This window comes from Hyalella azteca, unplaced genomic scaffold, assembly GCF_000764305.2.
Source record: "Hyalella azteca isolate HAZT.00-mixed unplaced genomic scaffold, Hazt_2.0.2 contig8774, whole genome shotgun sequence".
In the NCBI taxonomy this organism is placed as follows: domain Eukaryota; kingdom Metazoa; phylum Arthropoda; class Malacostraca; order Amphipoda; family Hyalellidae; genus Hyalella; species Hyalella azteca.
This window is the reverse complement of record NW_025938859.1, coordinates 1145713-1170894: the sequence shown is the minus strand read 5'-3', so window position 1 is coordinate 1170894 and position 25182 is coordinate 1145713. Positions and strand designations below refer to the sequence as shown.

Below are 25182 nucleotides of genomic sequence, written 5' to 3'. Positions count from 1 at the left end.
CTGAGGAACTAGCTAGATTTTTTTCGCGGTGCATGGGGCTTAACTTTAGAATAATTTAATGACTGAATCTACACGAAATTACTTCTGTGTGTCTTGGACTGAAAAACACCAAATATTTAAGTTTTCAATTATGCACCAATTAAGTCTTATCGGGGCTCCATTACTGAGAAAAACAATTTCACTGAATGATTCTTTGACAACTAATACGAACACTGTTGCATAAGTTCTTCGTCAGCCATAATTTAGAAAAAGCAACGTAATCGAAATTCGATTACCAAATTAAATATAACACAAATAAAAACGATTTCACTTAATGATACCGTCAAGCAGCTAGGAAACTCCTGCACAACTTCTTCACCGACCGCGCTTTAAAAAATACGCCGGGAGGATCACCAGCTTGGCCCTTGCAGCTATCGTTGCAAATAAATGATAGAGGTGATTTGGAGGCATTATCTTGTCTATTCACTTGATGCCACGACAGAACGGAAATTGAGTAGGTGTCGATTATCAATATGACGTAAAGTCTGCTTTAATAAGCACGTGCATATATAGACAAACGTATAAGCAGTGCACATGGAGCAAGCGTTGCACGTGAGCACTGAGCAGTGGACATGGAAGGCCAGTTGGGGAGCGCCTATGCTAATTCCAAGAGAATCTACTCATGACGCTTCGTTCGCAGGTCACTCCATCGCGCCTTGGAAAAAAATGTAAGAAGTGTATTTGAAGCCATTTTTTTCTCGTAATTATTTCACATATTCGTCCATCAATCTCGTTTAGTGCAAGAACAGCCCTTATGCTCTGCAGAGTGTATTGTATGAAACATGATTTGTGCACACGCGACGAGTAGCATAAACGTGATTCGTGCAATGAAACGTGATTCGTGATGAAACGTGCACATGAAACGCACATGAAACGTGATTCGTGCAATAGCATCCTGGCGCACGATCAATTTATTGCAGGTATACCAACGTATATTGACTGGTTGGCTCTGCAACATTCAACGACAACAAGTAACGCACACGACCTTAATGAAAACAACACTCGCCTCCGGCGCCGGGTAATTATGGTTAAGCTAAATAAATCAACTTGAACTTGACCAAAATTAATCGTCAAAGATAATTTCAATTTCAGGTTAGCATGTTAGTAACTGAGCAACCCCTCTACCTCAAACTTAAACTTCAAACTTAACCCTTAATTTGAACTCAACCTCAAGCTAATAGAACTCCAAAGCCTAACTGCTAAATACTAATCTGGTGACCGTTATACACCGAATTAGTCATTCATTTTAACACTAGTCACGAATGAACCGAAAAGCACGCGAGAGCAGTCGTCTTCTAATCGTCTTCTAAATTTTCTGTTAAAATCTTATGACAAAAAATTTTAACTAATGGAACGATGTTTTATAAACCGAATCTAATTATTATTATTCTTTCTGCGTTGGCCACACTTCACGCTATCGTCCGACCTCTGCTCGAAAAACTTACGACATGCGTGGACCAAGAATTTTAATTCTTTTGACGAAACTCACGAAAACAGCTGAAATACCCGAATTTTGACTGCTAGTCTAAAATTTTTTTATCCACTACATTGTTAATTCATCGCCTGTTGACGCCACAAATGGTCTTTTGTATAAGCTATACACATCATATTTTTCGAAATTCGCATGCGATTCAACAACCGAGATACAAAACCAGTTTTTGACGAGAACGTTAATGGGAATGAGTTTTCGATTATTTCAATGAAGTAGAATAAAATTCTGTAGACATATGACCGCTTTCTTTTCTTGCGTAGTGTACGATCATATGAGCACCTTTGGAAAGAAAATATGTTCCCACAAATTTTCTTAAAAACATTGATCAAATGTAAGTTTTCAGGGCTTTCACTGAGAGAACACCACTCGGCAAGTCTGTTTGCCAAGGACACAGGCTCGTATTACAAGTTTCCTCTATTCCCTGGAACTAACAAGTGTTGGCACATGTGATTTGTATGTCGCAAGTGTATTTGTGTATCTGTGTGATTTGTATGCCGCAAGTGCGCGTGTCGGTGCATCTAGCCACAAGTGTCTATACGAACTAAGCATAATTAATTTCACGTCTGTACAAAAGTAGTTTTTTGACGTGAGTGTGCGTGTCATGCGGGTGTGCGTGTCATGCGGGTGTGCGTGTCATGCGGGTGTGCGTGTCATGCGGGTGTGCGTGTCATGCGGGTGTGCGTGTCATGCGGGTCAGCATGAATCATAATCGATTTCTGTTAATTGTTCTGATTAATTATAAAATTTTTCTGTTAATTATCCAGACTTCTTCGTTTAAGGTTGAGCTTTATAAGTTTACTTGTAGTCCCTTGAACAATCCTAATTTAACGCATTTTAATGCAAGATATAAAATTTCATTCAGTACATTGATGTCCGCTGTAGGCTTAATAATCTATTAGAGCCTAATATTCTGCCGTGATATATTCTAGCACTATTTTTACTCGAACTTCGTACTCACAAATTTATGGTATTTCCTGTTTGAACTAGTTAATTATTTAATTAATTATTTCACACATTCGTCCTTCGATAAGCGTTATTTACGAACTCGCAGCGAGTCTGATTATAACCTGTATGCCAGAGCTCGAAATCAAGCTAAAAAAGTTTGTCGCACTGCAGTGAAAAACTTCGAAAAAAATATTGCTAAAAATGCCAAAAAGAATCCGAAAGCCTTCTTTTTGTACGCTAATTCGAAGTGTAAGTCAAAGGACGGTATATCTGATTTGAAAGTAGACCAACGAAAGATTTCCTCTGATGAGGGCAAGGCTAACGTTCTTAATCAGTTCTTCAGCAGTGTGTTCACAGATGAGGACTTGAACAGTATTCCAGATACTGAGGAGCGCCCAGTCGGCTCGAAGTTAACATGTTTTGAAATACACGAAGAAGAGATTCTCAAGCGCCTGGTAGCTCTAAATCCCAACAAGTCATGTGGACCAGACGGCTTCCATCCCAGATTGCTCAAAGAATTAGCAACCGTTCTGGCCGGCCCATTGACAGTATTCTTTCAAAAAACCTTGATCGAAGGAACTTTGCCGTCCGACTGGAAAGAAGCTCAAGTAACACCATTCTTCAAAAAAGGTGACAAAAGCAGCCCCGGCAACTATCGCCCTGTCAGTCTGACAAGTGTTGTTTGTAAGCTAATGGAATCTGTTGTGAGGGATAGGATTATCGATCACTTGACTGCTAACCATCTCATATCAGATTGTCAACATGGTTTTATTGCCGGCAGATCCTGCACCACTAACTTATTATCTACGTTGAACGATTGGACTCGCCTGCTGGACGAAAGGGAGCCAGTGGATGCATTGTACCTCGATTCTGTCTCTTATACACATCTAGATGTGTATAAGAGACAGAGATAAAGCTATGGAAAAATATATGTTCAGATTTGAAATGCCTAGCACCTTATCGAACTCGGTGGAAGTCTAGTAGCTACTTCAAACTATCGTCAGTCATGAAAAGATCCGGTCAAATGACACGATTTTAGATCTTCTGTGAACAAGGCCGAAAAGAAAAAGAATCGGCGACAGGCCACATCAGGCCTACACTTCAGCGCCGAGATCACTATGTTATGTTATGATAGTACTAATGTGGACGTATTTCATTCAGTACAAGGACAGCCTTTATGCCGTGCAAAGTGTATTTGTATGAAACGTATTACGTGAACACGCAATGGCATCCTGGCTCACGCTAAATTTATTGCAGTTACCCTCGTTATGTCAAGCGTACGTATATTGACAGAAACAAGCAGTACGTACGCGCACATTGCATGCGTGCTGGCAAACGAAAGCTTAATTCTTGTGAGTGAAGCGGGTATGCGTATAGTTTACTTCAATTACAATTTAGTGGTTCCTTAGAAACGATTTCAAACCTACCATCCATTGGAAATATTTGACCAAAAGACCCGTCTTTTAAATCTGAGAACTAGTAAAGAAAAGTACAAGAATCGGCGACAGGACTTTCCAGGCCTATTCTTCAACGCCGAAGATACTATAGTAACTATACATGAATTTCTGACCCAGCTGAGGGCGTCAATTATTTTGCTCGTTGTCGGCAGTATACTGCCAATAAACGATTATTTATAGTTATGTTTATTTACAGCACTCCAAATTGTCAATGATGTCGGCGCTGCTTCCAGCTTGGTCTGCCACTTCGTAGCTCAGAGGCTAAGTATAGCTATGCGTGTTCATGCCGAGCGTTGGCGACATGGACAGTTTGAGAGGTTAATTTGCGACCGACGATCGCGCACTTCCATGGAGACTGCCACTCGACGTTCAATGTGAGGACTTTTACGATGGCACTGAACTATCTATACCAAAAAGTTATGAAAATGCCTGCAAGGCACAACTTTCATTCAAATGTAAGAACCTTAATAATTAACATCGAGTTCCATGTAATTATTATCGCACGAGTAAATCTTCAATCACGTACGGTATCTACAAAATAGTGTAAACTTTTCAAGTGCGTACCTGCAGTGTTCGCCGTACTCAGTCATATGTATTAATTCCAAATGTAATCCCAGATAAAGTTTGAATATCTTCTTCGCTTTATTCAATCCAAAGCTAATAATACCTAAATGTACCTAAATTAGATAATTACGTTGAATTTATTCATAATCATTCTGACCCCACAACTGAGAGCTCAGATGCGACGAAACCTTACACGATTAAAAAAATCCTTAGCAAGTGAAGAGTGCAGAGAAGGTAATTAGAATCACAATTAAATGAGTTTAATTTAACAATTTTAATAATATTTTTGCAATTTCACATAAGAGTAACGGGAAATATTTCAATGCAAGATGCTATTCTAACTTTAAGATAAAACATAATTAGGGAGATTTGTGTTACCAATGGAGCCTGAACCTGGCATTCCCAATGACATATCTTAATTTTCGGTGGAGCACCTTTGGTAATTTGTATAAATTCAACTCAAACGAATTGCCTGAATCACACAAGCTGCTACTATAGCTATAATGAACACAGTAAGTAGATAATGGTGAACAAATCTAACCACAAAAAGCTTTTCACATTCAGAGTAACATTCACTATTCGCTTATCTGATAATAAAACATCGTCTCGATGGACAGTAATAACGCTTGTCCGTATTACTGAACGAGTATAAATAAATTGGACTCGATGGCAACGCTATAAAATTGATGTAACATAAAAGCGGAGCAAAGTTGGTAGAGGGGTTATAAACAATAAAAACATCTTTTTGCCATCATGATTGCCACTACATAAACCAGGGGTCGAGATACTGCAGCTACATTCTACTGTTGACGTTATTCTGGCGTAGTTCAGTTGCAAATCTCAGTTAATCAGGCACAAAAAAAATTAAAGGAAAATCTCATGGCCGTTGCAGCTTCGGTAATGGGAGCGAGGGTAATGGTGGGAGTGAGGGTAGGAGAGAGGGCAAGGAAAGAGCAATGGAAGGGTAAGGGTAAGGGAAGGGTAAGGGAAGGGTAAGGGAAGGGTAAGGGAAGGGTAAGGGTAAGGTAAGGAAAGGGTAATGGAAGTTTAAGGGAAAGGTAAGGGAAGGGAAGGGCAAGGGAAGAAAGGGCGAGGCTTTTCATGTGGCGCAAGTGAGGGAAGGGGAGGGGGTGGGGAAGAGCGAGGGCGAGGCTCTTCATGTGGCGCAAGTGAGGGAAGGGGAGGAGGTAGGGAAGAGCGAGGGAGTGGCTCTTCATGTGGCGCAAGTGAGGGAAGGGGAGGAGGTGGGGAAGAGCGAGGGCGAGGCTCTTCATGTGGCGCAAGTGAGGGAAGGGGAGGAGGTAGGGAAGAGCGAGGGAGAGGCTCTTCATGTGGGGCAGGTGAGGGAAGGGGAGGGGCGAGGGAGAGGCTCTTCATGTGGGGCAGGTGAGGGAAGGGGAGGGGCGAGGAAGAGGCTCTTCATGTGGCGCAGTTGAGGGAAGGGGAGAGGGCAGCGAGGCTTTTCTTTATCCTGAGGGCGGTGAGTCTGGCGGCGGCTGTGTGGTACCAGCACTCACTCATCACGTGACTCACCAGCTTCAGCTCCTGTAACAAAATCAAAAGTTCACCACTTGATAACCAACTATAACTTTCAAGTGATTTTTTAAAGCGCACCGTCTGCAGTTCCTGAATTTAAGTCAAGCATTCAATATTTGTAAGAAAGTAAACGAATATTTCACACTTTAACAACAGAATCATGAATTCAAAACCATTAGATTGTACATTAGCAGAGTTCGTTTTCTAAGGTTTCCAGAAAACTTGCGTAAACGGAGACGGAATATTGAAGACCTGACCACAGAGATCCTGCGGTTGCTTCCTGATGCTACCTTTGTACACACAAAGATTTACTGCCGCTTTCTTCTTCTTGCTTCTTTTGCCATCATTTGGCTAGTAGACTCAAGTCAATAACTAGCGACTATCAGTCGTCAGACTAGTCAATATCGTCATAAACCCCATCGTACGGCACGGCTGAGTCAGGAATGGCACGATGTCATAGTAATTAGCGTCATTCACCAGCATTATTTATAATTAAGATGTTGTTAGCTTCAGTCACTAGCATTAGTAATTTTCAAGATAAACGCTAGCGTCAGTCACTAGTATTAGTAACTATCAAGATAAACGTTAGTGTCAGTCACTAGCATTAGTAACTATCAAGATGAACGTACAGGGCAGCTACGCCAGGCAGGATGTATGGCAGGCCTCTTGCGCTCGGTGACGACGACTCTCTTCATGTCCTCAATGGACGGGTCAGCGGGCACGAGGTCGTAGTACGGCAGCTGGAACTCCTGCGCGGCGGGGGCGCCGGGGTGCGCCGTGCGGTGGCACATTTCCCACAGCACCAGCCCCAGCGCGTACACGTCCGCGCGCTTAAAGCTCTCGAAGTGGCCCATGTTCATTGTCTCGTCCAGGATCTGCAGGAGACAAAGGAAAATAAGTTGATGCACTTATAAAGAAATTTATTGAGTATTGAATTATAAGAAGCAAAATATGACCTGAACGATCATTGAGGCAATTGACTAGGTAACGGGGACTTTACCGACCGATACGGTAATTCGCAGCTTTGCTGCACTCTTTATTTCTATCAGTGGCGGCTAAACCAATGCTGAACAAATCTTGCACCAACTGCTCAGAATCTGCTTATTACTCGTTAGATGAATTCACACCAAAAAGTCGTTTTTGGAGTTCTGCACTAATGTTAACTAAGCTACACTAATCCATTGTCAACATTGCCTTTTGACTGAGTAGCTCTGCAAAATTCAACAAATAGCACACACGACCCTATTGAGAACGACAACACTCACCTCCGGCGCCAGGTAGCGCTTGGTGCCGACCCTGGTGTTGGGGGCGATGTCGAGGCAGTGCGAGTGCGTGTAGTAGCGCACCGCCAGCCCTAGGTCGGCAATGGCGCAAGTTCCGTTGCTGCGGACCAAGATGTTCTTGCTCTTCAGGTCTCGGTGCGCGATTGCCGGCTTGCCTGGCGAATAAAAAAGTAATTTAAGCAATGAAACCATTTCTGCGTGGAACAAATATAGAATACATTAGTAGCTCATGTATTAAAATTATTGAAAATTAGGGCAATGAATGTCTTGGATATCACTGAACTAAACTATTACGTGAAAGAACGAAAGCCTCTGGTCCATTCGAAACCAGTTTTGAGTGCCCCAATGATGTTCATATGGAGGGCCGTGCGTACCTTCAGTGCCGCCCATGATGTCCATATTTAGGTGCGTGCGTACCTTCAGTGCCGCCCATGATGTCCATATTTAGGGGCGTGCGTACCGTCAGTGCCGCCCATGATGTCCATATGGAGGTGCGTGCGTACCTTCAGCTTCGGTGCCGTCATGATGTCCATATGGAGGGCCGTGCGTACCTTCAGTGCCGCCCATGATGTCCATATGGAGGTGCGCCAGGCCAGTGGCGATGCTGTGGGCCATGCGCACCAGAGACGCGGGGTCAATGGGTCCGCGCAGCAGGAAGTCAAAGAGGGACCCGTGGGGGTGAAACTCTGCCACCAGCCACAGCTGCGTCCATGTCCCATTATCTGCAGCAACAAGAATAATAGTGATTCAGTGTTATATGTGCGATTGAAACAATGATCATATTATAATAATGATATATTATATAACATAATTATAATATAATGATGTAGCAGCTAAATCCTGGTGATGTCTACTACTCACGTGCTCTTATCTGCACCATCTCACATTACGAATTTCTACCGTAGTCAATTATACGGTTGAAATACTGCATGCGTTCCCGATAACACTACTCGTCTCACGTTAAGAAACATAGGCAATTTTACCTATTGTAGTCAATAATACTTATTACAGTGCATTATACTGTCGCGATACTGTTATTGTATACCCGATAACACTACAGGCTTTGTCTCACGTTAAGAATTATAGGAAATTTTACCCATTGTAGTCAATAATATTTATTATAGTGAATTATACTGTTGCGATTTTTTTATTGTATACCCGATAACACTTGGGGCTGTACTCACCTTTGTTATCAGCCGCTATGAAGCCCAGGATGTTATCGTGGCGCAGCATGACGGTCTGGTAGATCTCCACCTCACGGAACCACGAGCTCTCGTCACTGAAAGCAATCTTACTTTTAAAATTCAATCCAATAAATCCCGTTATAACTGAAAAGATCACACACAACGACTCTCAGAATACGTCATGGCGAAAGTCATGAACATAACCACTGGGCAGGGTGGCCCAGTGGTTAAAATTTAGAGTACCAAGATTGGAGCAGAGAGGTGCGGGTTCGATCCCAGCTCTGTGCGACAGTTTCTGGTCAGAATCGGCGAGGAGGCCGGGCGGTTAAGCATAGCAGAATTGGAGCAGTGAGTTGTGTGTTCGAGACCGCAATAAGCTGTGGATGTTCTGTGATGTTAAGAATCGGCGACATGCCTATGGCCTAATAAACGCTGAAACCGCTATTATTATTATTCTAACTGTGCTGATGAAGAGCCTGGCCGCAGCCCCTCACAAGCACCTCAAGCCCTAGACAAAGACCCCTCATGCTCTCACCTGCGGCCCTCGTAACTAGTTTTTCCTTCCTAGTCATCCTCTTATCTAGACCCTAGTCAACCCATTATCTAGGTCATAATCAGCCCCTCATCCAAGTCCTAGTCAGTTCCTTATCTAGGTCTTAGTCAGCCCATTAATCCAAGTCCTAGTCAGTCCCTTATCTAGGTCCTAGTCAGTCCCTTATCTAGGTCCTAGTCAGCCCATTATCTAGGTCCTAGTCAGCCCCTTATCCAAGTCCTAGTCAGGTCTCTTATACACATCTAGATGTGTATAAGAGACAGAAGGTCACCTGAGCCTGAGCCAGAGCTGGTAAAGTCAACCAGTTCATTGTTAGGTCACCTGAGCCTGAGCCAGAGCTGGTGAAGTCAACCAGTTCATTGTTAGGTCACCTGAGCCTGAGCCAGAGCTGGTGAAGTCAACCAGTTCATTGTTGGGTCACCTGAGCCTGAGCCAGAGCTGGTGAAGTCAACCGGTTCATTGTTAGGTCACCTGAGCCTGAGCCAGAGCTGGTGAAGTCAACCAGTTCATTGTTAGGTCACCTGAGCCTGAGCTGGTGAAGTCAACCAGTTCATTGTTTGGTCACCTGAGCCTGAGCCAGAGCTGGTGAAGTCAACCGGTTCATTGTTTGGTTCCTGTGCTGCCAGAAATGGAGCATCGCTGCGGTCACCCACTTCTCCATCCTCAGGGATTGCTTCGGAGCTGCTGCTGCTGTTGCTGGCTCGCGCCCAACGTAACCCCCAACCCCCTACCTGAAGGGTTAAACATAGGTTTAGTGTAAAAGGGGTAAAAAGGGTTGAAGGGATCCATGAAGGGTTTACAAAGGTTTATTGCAACTCACCTCTCCTGAAGGGTAAACATAGGGTTAAAACAACCTCCATTACCTCATGAATTTAAAAACACATAAATTTGAGCAAAAAGGCTCTGCCGAACATCACGTCCAGTTTCATGTTTTAAAAACATGAAGAAGACATCACTGTGAGAAAAAGAATCTTAGACTCAATTTAACTAGTGGTGTACAAAGATAAAAAAAATAATCATTCAAGTAATGTGATGAACTAACATATATGCAAAAATATCAACGAGATTGTTGGGAGTAACTTATTTTGATAATAGTTCAATAGACGATACAGGATATGATCAGAACATCAAAATTTAAAACCCATTATGTGAATAAGTCTAATATACTTTTTTCCTGTAGCAGAAGATGGTGGCAGCAAGGAGGCAGCTGCCAGCGAGCAACAGCGCCGTAAGCACGATGGCCCAGCCTGGCCAGATCCTTGTAACACCTGCCACATGAACACAATTTTTATTACACATCACACATCTAATCCTGTACCACATCACACATAATCCTTTATATATTAAGCATATAATATGATATATATAATCTAATATATATAGAATATTATAATATATAATATTTATAATATATATAATATTATATAAGCATATTATATTATATAATATATAATCCTTTATTTCATTAAGCATATAATCCTGTGAATTGAACACATCTAATTAAGTGTACATACCACACCTCATCCTGCTACATGCATAAACTGTTACATTGAAAGATAATTTTTTATCTTACACTGACACATGTATGGTGAAATAAATTTTAAAAACAGATATCCATTCAAAAAATATAAAAACATTTTGTTTCTACGATTGTATGATTCATTATATTCCATACAATGTTATTCTTATAATGTGAGGGTAACAGTATTATTATAGCAAAATCAAGTGAAGTGTTATAGAAAGCTAGGGTTAATCACTGAGTTCTGCCTATTTCATTCATTAAAGTCACAGGTGATAATTTACAATTAAATATATTACTCATAAGTTGAACAACAACTAACATTCACATTTAAAAACAATTTCATGCATTTATTTTCAACATGAAACATAGTTTGATTAGCATCAATCATAAAAAGCAGTTATAATATAGTAATTATTATAAGACTAAAGGAGGCAGACACAAGCAAGCAGGTAATTAGAAGGTAATTAGGATTATGTAAGTAGGGAACTAAACAATAGGTTTAAATAGTCAAGGTTAGCTGAGCTTCATGATAAGCTTCACTTTCCTGATCCTCGAAGATGCCTGCAAAAATCTCAGACAATGGGAAGATAGAATAGCTCACAATAAGGCAAAACATAAATCTATTCAATAGTGCAGATGTAAAAAAGCCCTCTAACAACAGCATACACAAGGACTGACCAACCACGCAAAGGGAACACATATTAGAACAGTAACAGAACAGAAGAGTTAGAGCTGTTGTAACACAAGTTAGAACAGTAACAAAACAGAAGAGTTAGAGCTGTTGGAACACAAGTTAGAACAGTAACAGAACAGAAGAGTTAGAGCAGTTGTAACACAAGTTAGAACAGCAACAGAACAGAAGAGTTAGAGCTGTTGTAACACATCTAGATGTGTATAAGAGACAGGTCCTAGTCAGTCCCTTATCTAGGTCCTAGTCAGCCCCTTATCTAGGTCCTAGTCAGCCCCTTATCTAGGTCCTAGTCAGCCCCTTATCCAAGTCCTAGTCAGCCCATTATCTAGGTCCTAGTCAGCCCCTTATCCAAGTCCTAGTCAGCCCCTTATCTAGGTCCTAGTCAGCCCCTTATCCAAGTCCTAGTCAGCCCCTTATCTAGGTCCTAGTCAGCCAATTATCCTAGTGAGCCATGACAAGAGCACCCTCGTCGTCAGCTGACGTCACCCACCGCGACGAGAAGATCTTGACAGCGACGTGCTCGCCCCGCCATCGTCCCTTCCAGACCTCGCCGAAGCGGCCCTTGCCGACCACCTCCAACAGCTGCACCTGACGGGCGATACTGCGCTGCACCAGCAGCGGCAGACCTGTTAGTGACGAGGTAGTGAGACATTAGTGACGTGACACGTTAGTGACGAGGTAGTGAGACATAAGTGAGGATGTAGTGAGACATTAGTGACGAGGTAGTGAGACATTAGTGACGGTTGACATGTTAATGACGAGTTAGTATCACGTTAGTGATGAGTGACAATTAACGATTTAGCAAGAAATTTGTGACGAATGGCGGGTTGGAGCCACGTTAGTGACAAGTGTCACTATTCAAACGGGTGCATTACCTGTAGGCACTTTAGTTACAAGTGTCATGATAGTGACATTTGACGGCTTCGATTGCAAGCTTACCGAGGATGGACGCTCAACTTACATGTTAGTCCACCATACTGCTGCGGGTGGTCAACTTTAGTGACGTGAGCTTTAGACCTACCGTCGCAAGCCCAACATTGATTGCTAGTGTTACATGTGAGCCTGAGCTGGTAAACTGAACCGGCTCATTCATAGGTCACCTGAGCCAGAGCTGGTGAAGTCAACCAGTTCATTGTTAGGTCACCTGAGCCTGAGCCAGAGCTGGTGAAGTCAACCAGTTCATTGTTAGGTCACCTGAGCCTGAGCCAGAGCTGGTGAAGTCAATCAGTTCATTGTTGGGTCACCTGAGCCTGAGCCAGAGCTGGTGAAGTCAACCGGTTCATTGTTAGGTCACCTGAGCCTGAGCCAGAGCTGGTGAAGTCAACCAGTTCATTGTTAGGTCACCTGAGCCTGAGCCNATAACACAAGTAAGAACAGTAACAGAACAGAAGAGTTAGAGCTGTAGTAACACAAGTTAGAACAGTGACAGAACAGAAGAGTTAGAGCTGTTATAACACAAGTAAGAACAGTAACAGAACAGAAGAGTTAGAGCTGTAGTAACACAAGTTAGAACAGTGACAGAACAGAAGAGTTAGAGCTGTTATAACACAAGTAAGAACAGTAACAGAACAGAAGAGTTAGAGCTGTAGTAACACAAGTTAGAACAGTGACAGAACAGAAGAGTTAGAGCTGTTATAACACAAGTAAGAACAGTAACAGAACAGAAGAGTTAGAGCTGTAGTAACACAAGTTAGAACAGTGACAGAACAGAAGAGTTAGAGCTGTTATAACACAAGTAAGAACAGTAACAGAACAGAAGAGTTAGAGCTGTAGTAACACAAGTTAGAACAGTGACAGAACAGAAGAGTTAGAGCTGTTATAACACAAGTAAGAACAGTAACAGAACAGAAGAGTTAGAGCTGTAGTAACACAAGTTAGAACAGTGACAGAACAGAAGAGTTAGAGCTGTTATAACACAAGTAAGAACAGTAACAGAACAGAAGAGTTAGAGCTGTAGTAACACAAGTTAGAACAGTGACAGAACAGAAGAGTTAGAGCTGTTATAACACAAGTAAGAACAGTAACAGAACAGAAGAGTTAGAGCTGTTGTAACACAAGTTAGAACAGTGACAGAACAGAAGAGTTAGAGCTGTTATAACACAAGTAAGAACAGTAACAGAACAGAAGAGTTAGAGCTGTAGTAACACAAGTTAGAACAGCACAGAATAAAAGAGTTAGAGCTGTAGTAACACAAGTTAGAACAGCAACAGAATAGAAGAGTTAGAGCTGTTATAACACAAGTTAGAACAGCAACAGAATAGAAGAGTTAGAGCTGTAGTAACACAAGTTAGAACAGTAACATAAATGTATTTGAATGAAGCACAAGTAAAGCAAACATGTGTTGCTGAAAACCCGCCATAGAGAAACATGCCTTGACACATGCATTCCTTGGAGGACAATCAAACTTACATATTAATAAGACAATCAAGATTGGATTATTTTGGAAAAATCTCACAAGAAAAATTACATGCAAAGTAAGGAGGAAAGTGAAGAAAGATAGACCTTTAAGGTTAAAAATGCTCTTTAGTACAATGTTGTCTGGAAATTCAAACTCTAAAATGTAAAATGAAGGTTCTAAAGCCAGCAGAACAATCATATACCATTGATAATATTTCTTTTTAAAAAGCACTTTGGCACAAGAACTTGCGACTCGGTACCTAATAATCTCTTAGAATCTGTCACAGAGAAGTTTATCAATAAGCACAACCACTTTCTTCACTTGCTAGCCACAAATTTGAAAAGCTTACACAGTTACTTGCAATTTGAGAATTTTGTTTGTCATCCAGAATCACATCATTTCAAATCCTGATAATAATTTTGAAACGCAAGTACCATAATAGTAGAGAGGTCTATTCAATCCAACACTTACCAATAAACGCCCATTCAAGTTGTTTTGAAATTTCAAGGAAACTTGAACTTTTTTTTCAATAAAATTTACCCTTGCAAATAGAAAATCACATTTTAATTTATAAATCCAACTCTCTCATCCATATTTCAGAGTCCCAGGATGCTGCCATTAATTATAAAATAGTCAGGTAATATTCAGACACTACAAATGTACATTGACACTACAAATGTTCATTACCCAATAAGATCCTATATATTTTCAGGGCTAGGTTTTATCATGATATGTTTATGACACACACAAACATATAATGACAATTGATAAATATTTCATTTCACTGCTTGAATATGGTAGTCCTGTAGAGATATGCCATCAAATTCCTTTAGCACATGTAGATCAAATCTGCTTGAAAAAAATTTATTTTGTGAGATACCGTACCCACAAATCAATGAACAGTTTGAGGCAACAAGTCTCAACAAAATCTACTAAAATTTTGCCAACAGATATCTTATAATGACAGCTGATGTTGGCAAGGCCAATCTACATTAAGATCACAGCCTCTTAATCCCATAATACGGACATGGTAATCATGGTAACAGCATATATATATATTTTATACTCAATTCACCATGTAGATACTATGACAAATCTGGGACATGAAATAAAAAGACTTTGAAGACTTGCCTGGCATCTCATAATCCTCATAATCCAATAGCAGTGCATATTCTTGCATTTGAGAATTAGAGATAGCATTACACAAGTGGTGCTCATGGCAACATAGCATGAGGGTGCGGGTGCTGCTTTGGTCAGTGTCCTGTCTCAGTATCTGAGGCTTGAGAGGGTCACTCGTGCATGTAAAGTCGTAGAGCAAAGAACCCATGGAGGTGTTGCGACAGCTGCATAATTAGTCATATGAAATCAATTTGATCAAATTAATTCCAGTCAGATAAAGAGATAAAAGTTAGGAAAATTAGGTTAATTTCAAATGAACTCAAACAAATTTGATACATTATTTTAACCGTTGGGCCACAAGTAAACACTGGCTACAATGCCAATAGAATTATATACTATCAGCACTTTTTCCCTGAGCAATACTGATAACATCTGTCACATTTTAAAGACTTTTAGTTTATTATACTTCACAAAAATGCAAACAATAGGAGATTTAATCACATACTCAATCTTAAAAGATGAGTTTTTAGAATATAAGCAGAAATGATAGCTAAATGAAGAAAAAATCAAAATATTGAAGAAATGCATGATGACAATGGCTACAAATGATTATGAATATTTACTTAAAATAAATCATAAGTTTATCACAGAGATAATGAATGATAAAGTGAAGCAGCATTTAAAAAGCATGGAAAGTGTACTAAAACATGCAAAGAATTTGTAGGACATAGAAATGAACAATAACTTGCATTGCAATAGGAGCCCATAATGTGGAGTCTTGATAGTGAAATTCTGTAAAGCCTCAGTCTATTAAACCACTTCATTGAACTATTTGAAATACATAAAATAAATTTTTCAGGTCAATTCCATAGATAAAATTTTTTTGCTCAATGAGCAAGCTCATCATTAGTGATGAAGAAAAGAAGTTTACTTGCTTACAAGGCACAGAAAAATCCGGAAACATTCCCTCACTCCCAACACATTAAAATACCTCAAACTTACACAAAGGATGTCTTTCAAATGATGAAAATATATCAATCAGAGAAAATTCAAAGTACCAGTGAGTCATTCAGAGAGTTGAGACAGCACACAGATGCAAGTTCATCAGACCTTTGGCTAGCACAGAACCCAACCCAAACCAACCCAACCAAGAGTCACTGACTCTTGACTAGCGCTAAAAATGGTTAGAACAAAATTCAGCAACCCAGAACCAACTCTTAGGAGTCACTGACTCTTGACTAGTACAAAAAATGGATAGAACCAACATCCAGCTGCCCAAATCAACCCTTAGCAGCCCCAGACTCTTGCCCAGCACAGAGTCATTGTTAGAACCAACAGAGAACAGAATTCTGATTTAGGAAACCTGATAGCAATGAACTTGACTCAAGAATATTTAGAGGAAATTTAGGACTAAAACAGATACCTACAACAAGATGCTCTAACAAAAATGCTTTTAGCAAGAAATGAAACAAGTATTGGTCAAGTAGGCAGTATAACATGAGTCACAAAAATAAAAAAATAACAAGAGCCTTCAATAAGGAAGAAACAATGTAATCTTACAATAATTCTAGCAATTATTAGAAGAGATGAATAAGAGGGCAATCCAGCTGTCAAAATAAAATCAGGGTTGCTGAACTGAGACATGAAAGAACAGGATGAAGAGAATGTCAACTGTACAACTAAGTTTACTGTACAAAGATAAGACACCACACAAGAAGAATATATCAACCAAAAGTAAAACAAGGTAATGTCATGTGCTCATGAAATGAACTTACAAGTAAGCTGAAACTCACACTTTTTGTAAAATACTTGATGCAGCTCAAGTATCACCAGCAGGGGTCAAAGTCGTTATTTATCTAGACACAACTGGTATTGATCAAGTTCCTGTATTGTTGGCAGTGCTTATCTAACATAGAAAATTTTGTTGTGTCTGAAGTTTGGTCAACTTCACCTTTGATGTGGTGAGTATGGTGAAGTGGTATGAAAGTACCAGTTACATAATTCAACCTCATCTTCAATGCGGAAAGTACAGAGTTAAGTAACATGGAAGAAGTAGTTAGGAAATGCAACCTCATATTTTAAGCGGAAAGTAAAGAGGTAAAGTAACGAGTAAGTTGCAGTTACATAATTTAATCTCACCTTTGGTGTGATACGTATAGGGGAATGTAACATGCAAGTCACAGTTATAGAATGCAACCGTACCTTTAACGTGGTAAGTATAGGGTAAAGTAACATTGAAGTTGCAGTAACTGTGGTCACAGCATTGCACGTAGAGATGAAGGTTACTATTAGTAGGATTGGCGCAGATGAGGGGACGATGGAGTGGCTGCAGACGCTGCATTGCGAAGCAACCCCTAAAGTGATGTTAAATCACACAAATCATTTCCATTATGATCTCTTTTCCTGGAAAGTTTCAGAAAATTGAAGCTTGCCAGCAACAGGAAGCCTTCTCATAAACAGAAAGATCCCAAATTCTGTTTAATCAAGAAGTTTTTTTTTAGAAAGACAGTGAAAGCAAACCAGTGATATATGACAACTCAAACAAAGGATCCCATTTTTTAAATTGTGAGAAAAGCTACAATGATGAACTCAAAGACCAGATTTATGTGAATCAAAGAGAGAGAGACAATATTCCAATATACATTCTGAATTGTGGAATTATATGCTGCCAAAATATTATATAAATCAGATTCTAAAATTAACCAAATAATTAATAAAGAATTCAAATACAACATCATGTATAAAAATATGATGTATGAGATTAATAAATGTGCAATCATGTATTGCGATTTATGTTCATGTCAAAGAACATAACTAGGGGGTGGTACTATTGAACAAAGTTAGAATTTGATGGAAAAACATCAATTTGCCAATTGAAAGTTGTGCCAAGCTGATAACATGTGCTAATAATTATTGAGCAGGCTTTGGAGTAAATTTTTTCATTTCTACCCAACACATCTGTGCTGCTTGGTGTAGAGATTTCTATTTTGTTTTTATTTTTAATAAAAACATCTAGTTTTGTGCAATTTCTTTTCTACTGAGCTCCTAAAGCCAGCTAGGCTAAGAGTAATTGTATAGAGAGTGCCAGAGATCATCAAATTAACATGTATGTTTGTTTAAAATTTGTCTTTTTATTTATACTTAGCACCTATATTTTTAAACTGACAAGCTACTTCAATTTTTGTGGTGACTATTCTCAGAGATTTTTCTTGCAGGGAATTGTTTCATCATTTTCAGTGATCAAATACAAATATTGTTGTTCATTTAGTTGGATTATTGGCATGCATTTGATCACTGTTCAACCTCCTCTAGTGCAATAAAATGACAAAAAGTGATATAAAATCATGATCCCTATTTCTGCCTCTTGCTGAAATAGTTATTTTTAATTGTAAAAATTGCTGTCAGTTAATTAACTATTACAATCACAGAGACCTAGTAAACTTCAACATCACACACAATAACATTTTTCCATTCATTCTGTATACAAATGAAGATGCCATGAGGCCTTTTCCATGCCAAGGTTACATTGCTTTTGTCATTTGATTCTTGTTTTTCTTATGCATTTCTCATCTCATCTTGATTTTTTTCTCATGCATATAAACTCAGTCTAGATTAGTTTATTTGATAATTAGTAACTCCTTCTTGATCTTAAATAAAGCTTTCAGGAAAATTTTATTTAATGAGTTTCAAGTTGAGATAATTCATTTTTCTTCTATTTTTGAGTGGCCAACAGCCAAGGATGTTGTCAAGCTAACATTGAACATTCAAGCTACATGTTCATTTACCATTGATAATTCTATACGCTTAGGCCTGTTCTCTGTAACTCAGTTTATTTTATCAACCCCCCGCAGAAGTTGGTTTGTATAATACACTGGTGACATCAACACAAAGATTTGAGTTCTGGGCACCAGAGGAAAAAGTCCAAGTAGATGAATTGGAAGAAAAGGAAGCTGGTGCCAGCGAAAATCATCTCACTTCTTGTGTATCTATTTATTGTCATAAAAAAACTATAAAAAATATAACTCAGTACTCACGGCAGTGAGTGACAGAGAGCGCATTTTCTCATGCATAAATCAGTTTCAATTGCAATTAGTACAGTGCATTAGAGCTAGAGATGTCGTATCTTTCATACAGGCATGCCTGCGTCTTAAAATCAACGAAAACGTGAAGTCACGGACAGACAGACGGACAGACAGACGGACAGATAGACGGACAGACAGATGGACATGGCAAGCACAATAGTGCATTTTTTCTATAAAGAGAAAATGGGCTAAAAAGTAATTTAAAAATAATAATATTCTCCATATCAAAAACAGACATTAATCAGAATTATTCAACATTCTGGTATAGTCTTCATGTAAGGGGAATAACCCAATCACAAATAATTTATTTATGAGGGTGAGATTGAATTCTTTTTGTTTGATCAAGATACAGTGAAGAATTTATAAATTTCTAAGGATACACATACTTATTTATTGCAAAGAGTAACAAGACTGAGCATTGAAAAGACAGGATTATCAAAATCCAAATCAGCTCCAAAAAATATCATGATAATGAGTTGAGGGTTTCTCAAAGAGTATTTTTTTAGTACCATCAAAGTGTCACAATTGAAGACAAAATCCACCTGACAAAAAGCAAAGGCTAAATTTTTATGTATCATGTATAACTATTTTTCCAGTTCACAATATTTAAGAAAAACCCTTCATAATATTAAATAAAATCATGGGCCTTCACAGCTAGTTAAATTATCATTGTATCGGCTGTTTGTTTACAGATATGTCAACTGTTTTAATCATTATTACCATCCAAAGGTATTAGGAAGAAAGTTACCATCTATAGAAAAAGGGTTAGAAATGTACTTTGAATACAATGAATTATAATTGAGGCTTTGAGCCTTGATTAGATGTTTGAATAAAAGACATTGTAATGACAAAACAAGACCTTTGCAATATACATGAACTCTTTTTTCAACAGGACTGTACAAATTCTGATCTAATACTGCAGGATTCTTTATTTCATGTAACAAAATTCTAATTTCTGCCAACCTAAAAACAAAAACAATGTAGTGGAATGATAAGCATTGTGTGCCTGTCAATATGATTATTTGATTTCCTTGGATGTGGACCCTATTCATTTTGTTTAGTTAATTATTTTTCATTTTGAGTTTCTGTATGTTGACTGCCTTTGTCCAGAGACAGTACATGGAGTGTGACCTGGCAAAGCAGGTAAATTTTCAAGTAACCAATCTATCAGGTGCTTTTGTCATTAATATAGCTGTTTTTTCTTAAGAATGTCATTTTATCATTAATCTAGCTGTTTTCAATGAATAATTATACACCAAATGATATCTCATTGGCTGGGCAGCACATTCCTTGCCATGGGAGTATACAAGCTCTCTATATCCATCATCTAAGAAGCTTTTGAATTGCATCTCCTTTAACACAATACAATGAGAATAATCTCAAGCAAACTGAGTAGCTGATGTCAACTTACCAACATAATGGTGACCATAGTTAGCTGATGAATTATAAAGTGAGTCCACACTCAAGGCAACACAACAAACATATCAAGGGACTACTCAATGCTTCACACCCTACAAGCAAATTAGTGGCAACTTTGTACACTGACATGTAAGACACTTGATGGGATTATCAGAACTCTTCAAAGTTTGTTTGGCTACTGGAACATGCATTAAATACACTCTTTGAGATATAATTTTGTTTTGACACACATCATCATCAACTCACAGTCCTACCACGAAAATTTCATTTATAAATAACCAGAGTATTTATTGCAAGCCTGTCACTGTAAGTATATCAGGAGCTGAGGACCATTAAAAAGTGTACTCAAAGGCTCAATGAGAGGATGGGAGTGTTTCTCACAGACTTACGACTTGGAAAATGTCCTCATAGTAAACAAATAATTATAAATAATTAGGGGGCAAGAGGGAAATCATGGCAGTGAGGGAGTGTGAAGTCCTCACCTCGCTCATTGTCTACAGGAGTGAGGTACACCTTGCGAATGTATTCTTCATTTGGACCATAGACAGGAGCAGTATGTTGCTGCTGGGATATTGGCCAAGCAACACGAGTGTTGCATAAATGTTCATCCCGACAGCAAACTACGAGCTCAGTCATGCGTGGGTAAACAGTGTACTGGCCCCCACCACGACATTTGAAATGGTCGCCTGGAGGGAACTGACTGCTTCTGTTCAGGCAAGACTGCCGCCTGCAGTATTCATAGGCATGAGTTTCACAATAAGTCTCACACAAGCTTAAAAGATTTGAGGTTTGCAATTTTATTACATCAAAACGAAATACTGCAACAAGACTCATTGCTCACATGAGTACCATCAGCTTGGCACAACTTCCATCAAGAGATCCTAATTCTGAAGTACTGTATATATGAGCACAACTTCCAGAAGACACTTCAGCATAATGAACATCCCACACAATATGGCAACTACATTCTACAATGCAAACTTTCAATTGAAATTACAAAATTAGTAACTAAACGACAAGAGAACTAGCCTTAATACCATCATAGGCCAAATAATTGACATGATAAAATCTCTATAGCAACTTCTCCCATACACATAGTTATAGATAATCTTATAGAAAACTAGCATATGATATGGGACACAATTGTTGACATAAGCACAATGCCACAGAAAATCTCCCAATAAAGAATGAGTTGAATTGGCTAAATACCGTAGTCATCCCACCAAAAATTTGTGGTAGCTGCACATGTATGATAATGTAATGGATAAATTATGAAGTTAAGTAGGGGGATCTTGCTTGAGATAAACAGTATTAGGCAAAGTCCAAGTTGTATGGCATGTGAATCAGTCTAGGTTACGGTACATGGGAATTCAATCTATTAATAAATCTATCATAAAAATAAAGCAATCCTAGAGTATTCTCAGTTTATAAAGTAATGTGAATGATTCAATATCTTCAAGCTTTGGCTATCATGCACCAAGTGTAGAGTTTTGATACCTCATCACATAAATAAATTTTTAAATAAAGACTCGTATTCCTCCGGCATCAAGGCAGCATGGACTTTAGCTACAAAAAATAACTACTACCTTAAAACAGCAAGATAAGAAATAGATTCTTCCAATTAGCCCTAAAATAAATTGAACATCACGATGGATACCACTATAATTATTCTCCTTCAAAATACTTGAATTTATATCATCTAATTCTTATAAATAAATATATATAAACTTGGGCATATGCCCATAAACAAAAATATAATTTTCTAATGAAACTAATATATTTACATAATTTAATATGCCTGAAAAAAGTGAACCTGCAAAAAATTAAAAACTTACAATAGAAGACATCTAAAATCTATAATAATTATTATCACTCAAAGAATTCATTAAATGAAAAAATATTTGGGAAAGATTTAATAAAACAGAATAGGTACTCACTCATATGTCTCATGGAAGCCTGTGGTAGTGTCAACAGTGATGGTGGTGTAGCAGTAGCCATCAGTTGTACACTGGCCTTGAGGGCAGTTAGTGCAGTAACAGACCAGCTCCGAGCCAGGCAGCCTGAGGCGTTTGTTGACAGCAGGCCTGGGAGACGTTAGCAGTGCTGTGTAGCTGGCCGTCTGGTGCCCCTCTGGGCCGTTGGACTTCATCTCCATCTCTTTACTTGTCTGCCTTCTAGCAGCATCTTCCCCACTGGAGCTCAGCACAGCACCATCACTTCTTGAGCCTAAAAACAGAGTTTTTGAGCTACCAAAAAATCAAATAACAAGGAATTTCTGCTAAAAAATGGATATGAAGTTAATGATTAAAAAACAATAAGATTTAGGAGTCAATTGAAAAAATTAAGAATTGGTAATGTCACCAATAACCAATATCACACAAAATTTGTTAAACAAAAATTTAGGCACAAATTTTTTGGTTTTGTTACCTGCATAATGCCATGGAGAATACCACTCTATTAATTATATTATACAATTAATTATACAATAAAAAAAATTCTACATCACATATATATCACAGTCTTCCTGTCTATTTTGCTGTATATAGTGCATCAAAGTATCTTGCCTAAATGCATTAATATTCTAGCAGAATTTTGCAGGCACAGGCAAATAATATTGTAAATTGTTACAAAACTGTATTTTTGTTTGCAATTTAGGAAAGCTTTCTACCTAGATACTTCCTTACACCATTGTATATACATACGGTATACAACTTTTTGAATAACTCCACTTACTATGCTTACCTTAACTAGTGAAAATACAATACATACCTTGAAAGAATGTAAGAAAAATTAAGATCAGAAAATTGTGTAGAGCAGAAAACTGCATTTTCTAGATTGATGTCATTCTTGTTTACACAACATATTACACTGCAATAATATTAGTTAAATATGCTCTGGAAGCAAATCCAGGCATTTCAAGATACCGAAAATAACAGTAGAATGAAGAGTTTATTGTTAATTGTGGTCCTAAGTTCACAAGATACAAGTTAATTTTTATTTATGGCCTGCTGGTGCTGAGAACATCCTGAAAGTAATATAATTAGTACAAGTTAATATATAAATATATGTATATACAGACTTCTAACATTGCAGAAGTTACAGTATTTATTTACTTAACTTATAATATACCATAATAGTATAAATACAATTTGACACTAGTTATGTAACTAGTGTCATCAAGTTGTTTGATACATTTAGCATGAAATTGGGATTCAGGCATTTTGTTTCTTTTGTCAGTTTGCTATTGTTATCACACTGCCAATAAACTGGAATGCCTCTCCTGTAGAAGAAGGAATCATAGGAATGTGGAATGCTTCCCAAATTCATAGAATGCAGCCCTAAATTTTGAATTCATTAAAATATTGTAACTATGAATTCACATCATTTTACTAAAAAGTTTGATTTTATAACCTGCTTAGAACTCAGCTTAGAATAATATAGTTTTGGACATTAAATTTTTTTTTCAGTTTTTCCCAATATATTTTGATGAATTGCACTTAGCACTGCAAAATTTGTACCCAAACACGTGAGTATGGTACTACTTGGTATATCCTAAAAAATGACCAAGCTTAGTAGGTACTAGTTATTAGTTAGGAAGCTAAATTATTTGAAATTGAAAAAAATGCATGTGCTTAAAAAAACCATCGAGTTAGAAAAAAAGCCCACCAGTAAAAAATTTTCTGAGACAATTATGCCCTTAAAATTCTTAATATTTTCAAAACTGTTTTTTTTTTGTAAATATTAAGAATTGTTTTTTTGGACACAAGTAACATCAAACATGAAGTTATAGTCTAAACAACATATTGTGCCTAAACATAACAATAATAGAGGATTTTTTAACAGTAAAATTTAAAATTCAAATTGAGAGTAAAGATGAAATTTATTCAAAGTTATAGTCTAGGTTGAGCTGACATAAAATACCAGTAGTTACAAAAATCTCTGAAGTATATTTCTCCAGCAATGATGTGATAAAATTGATCAAAAAAGCATCCAATCATTAATACCAAAGTGCAAAAAACACAAAAATATAGGTACTTTGATGTGACGGAAATATCCAGTGTTGCCTCTTTTGATTTTATTGCATTATATAAAGGAATGGAATGATAATAGAACAAGTTGGGGGCTAGTAATTTATAATTTTTTAATGGATGGGTTCTATTTCCACCCATTATTGCCATGGCTTGTTTCAAGTCTGGGACTACGGTATACTTTGGCAAGATCAACTTTCTCAATCTTTCAGTTAAGTAAGAATTTAATACAATAATGCTATTATAACAAATAATTTACTAGTCAACCCTACTCATATGACTCAACTACCATCAAGAACACACCAGTTGCCACTTAGCTAATCCTGTACTAAACTCACAATTCAGCAATCAACAACATAAAAAATGAAATACTGATCAGAACTACGATCGTAGGATTTACAACCAATATTATAACTACAAAACATAGAACCAGAACTATTCATAAGTTAACCACAAAAATATTTTTATATTGTTAAAAGTTAGGGTTTTAAACTTCAGGTTTGTTTGTAAAATAGATAATTTCAATCACAATAGGCAACAACAGTGCAGTGCTATGGTAACATTGATGTGAAAATTTCTCTTTTTCTGAATAATAAAATATGTATAAAAATTACTTTTTAAAGCAGGGTTGGCAATGATTAAATCAAAATGACTAAATCATATGATGAAATCACTTGAATTTTTATAAAGAAATCATGATTTTTTTTAATTTTTTTATTTTTTCATATATTTAAATATATTGAGTGGCAGTCTTTAATTTATATTGAGGTATTGTTATTCATGGTTTAGTATAAATGTACTATGAATGACAAATTGGTATATAAACTTGTTGCCTTTAGTGTGTATTAGGTTCCAATAAATTGAATGTTT

At 38.0% G+C, this 25182-nt stretch overlaps 1 protein-coding gene across 1 annotated transcript; it reads right to left on the bottom strand.

Annotated features, from left to right (window-relative positions):
* Positions 1-5660: 5660 nt before the first annotated feature.
* Positions 5661-23304, bottom strand: LOC108676667 (TGF-beta receptor type-1). Its single transcript, XM_047881749.1, has 10 exons — positions 23054-23304; positions 22222-22510; positions 20767-21011; positions 12411-12455; positions 11757-11892; positions 8501-8595; positions 7868-8038; positions 7299-7471; positions 6663-6908; positions 5661-6042 (listed from the first exon to the last, which is right to left on the bottom strand). Exons 1-10 carry the CDS (start codon positions 23109-23111, stop codon positions 5917-5919), a joined length of 1584 nt encoding a protein of 527 aa, XP_047737705.1. The 5' UTR covers positions 23112-23304; the 3' UTR covers positions 5661-5916.
* Positions 23305-25182: the final 1878 nt, after the last annotated feature.

Excerpts from the sequence above, each read along its gene's own strand:
- LOC108676667 (XM_047881749.1), bottom strand. The coding sequence starts at position 23,111 with ATGCAGTTTTCTGCTCTACACAATTTTCTGATCTTAATTTTTCTTACA. Across the intron at positions 21,012-22,221 it reads GGCTTCCATGAGACATATGA|GCGGCAGTCTTGCCTGAACA; the intron begins GTGAGTACCTAT and ends TGAATACTGCAG. Across the intron at positions 8,039-8,500 it reads CATAGCGGCTGATAACAAAG|ATAATGGGACATGGACGCAG; the intron begins GTGAGTACAGCC and ends TTGTTGCTGCAG.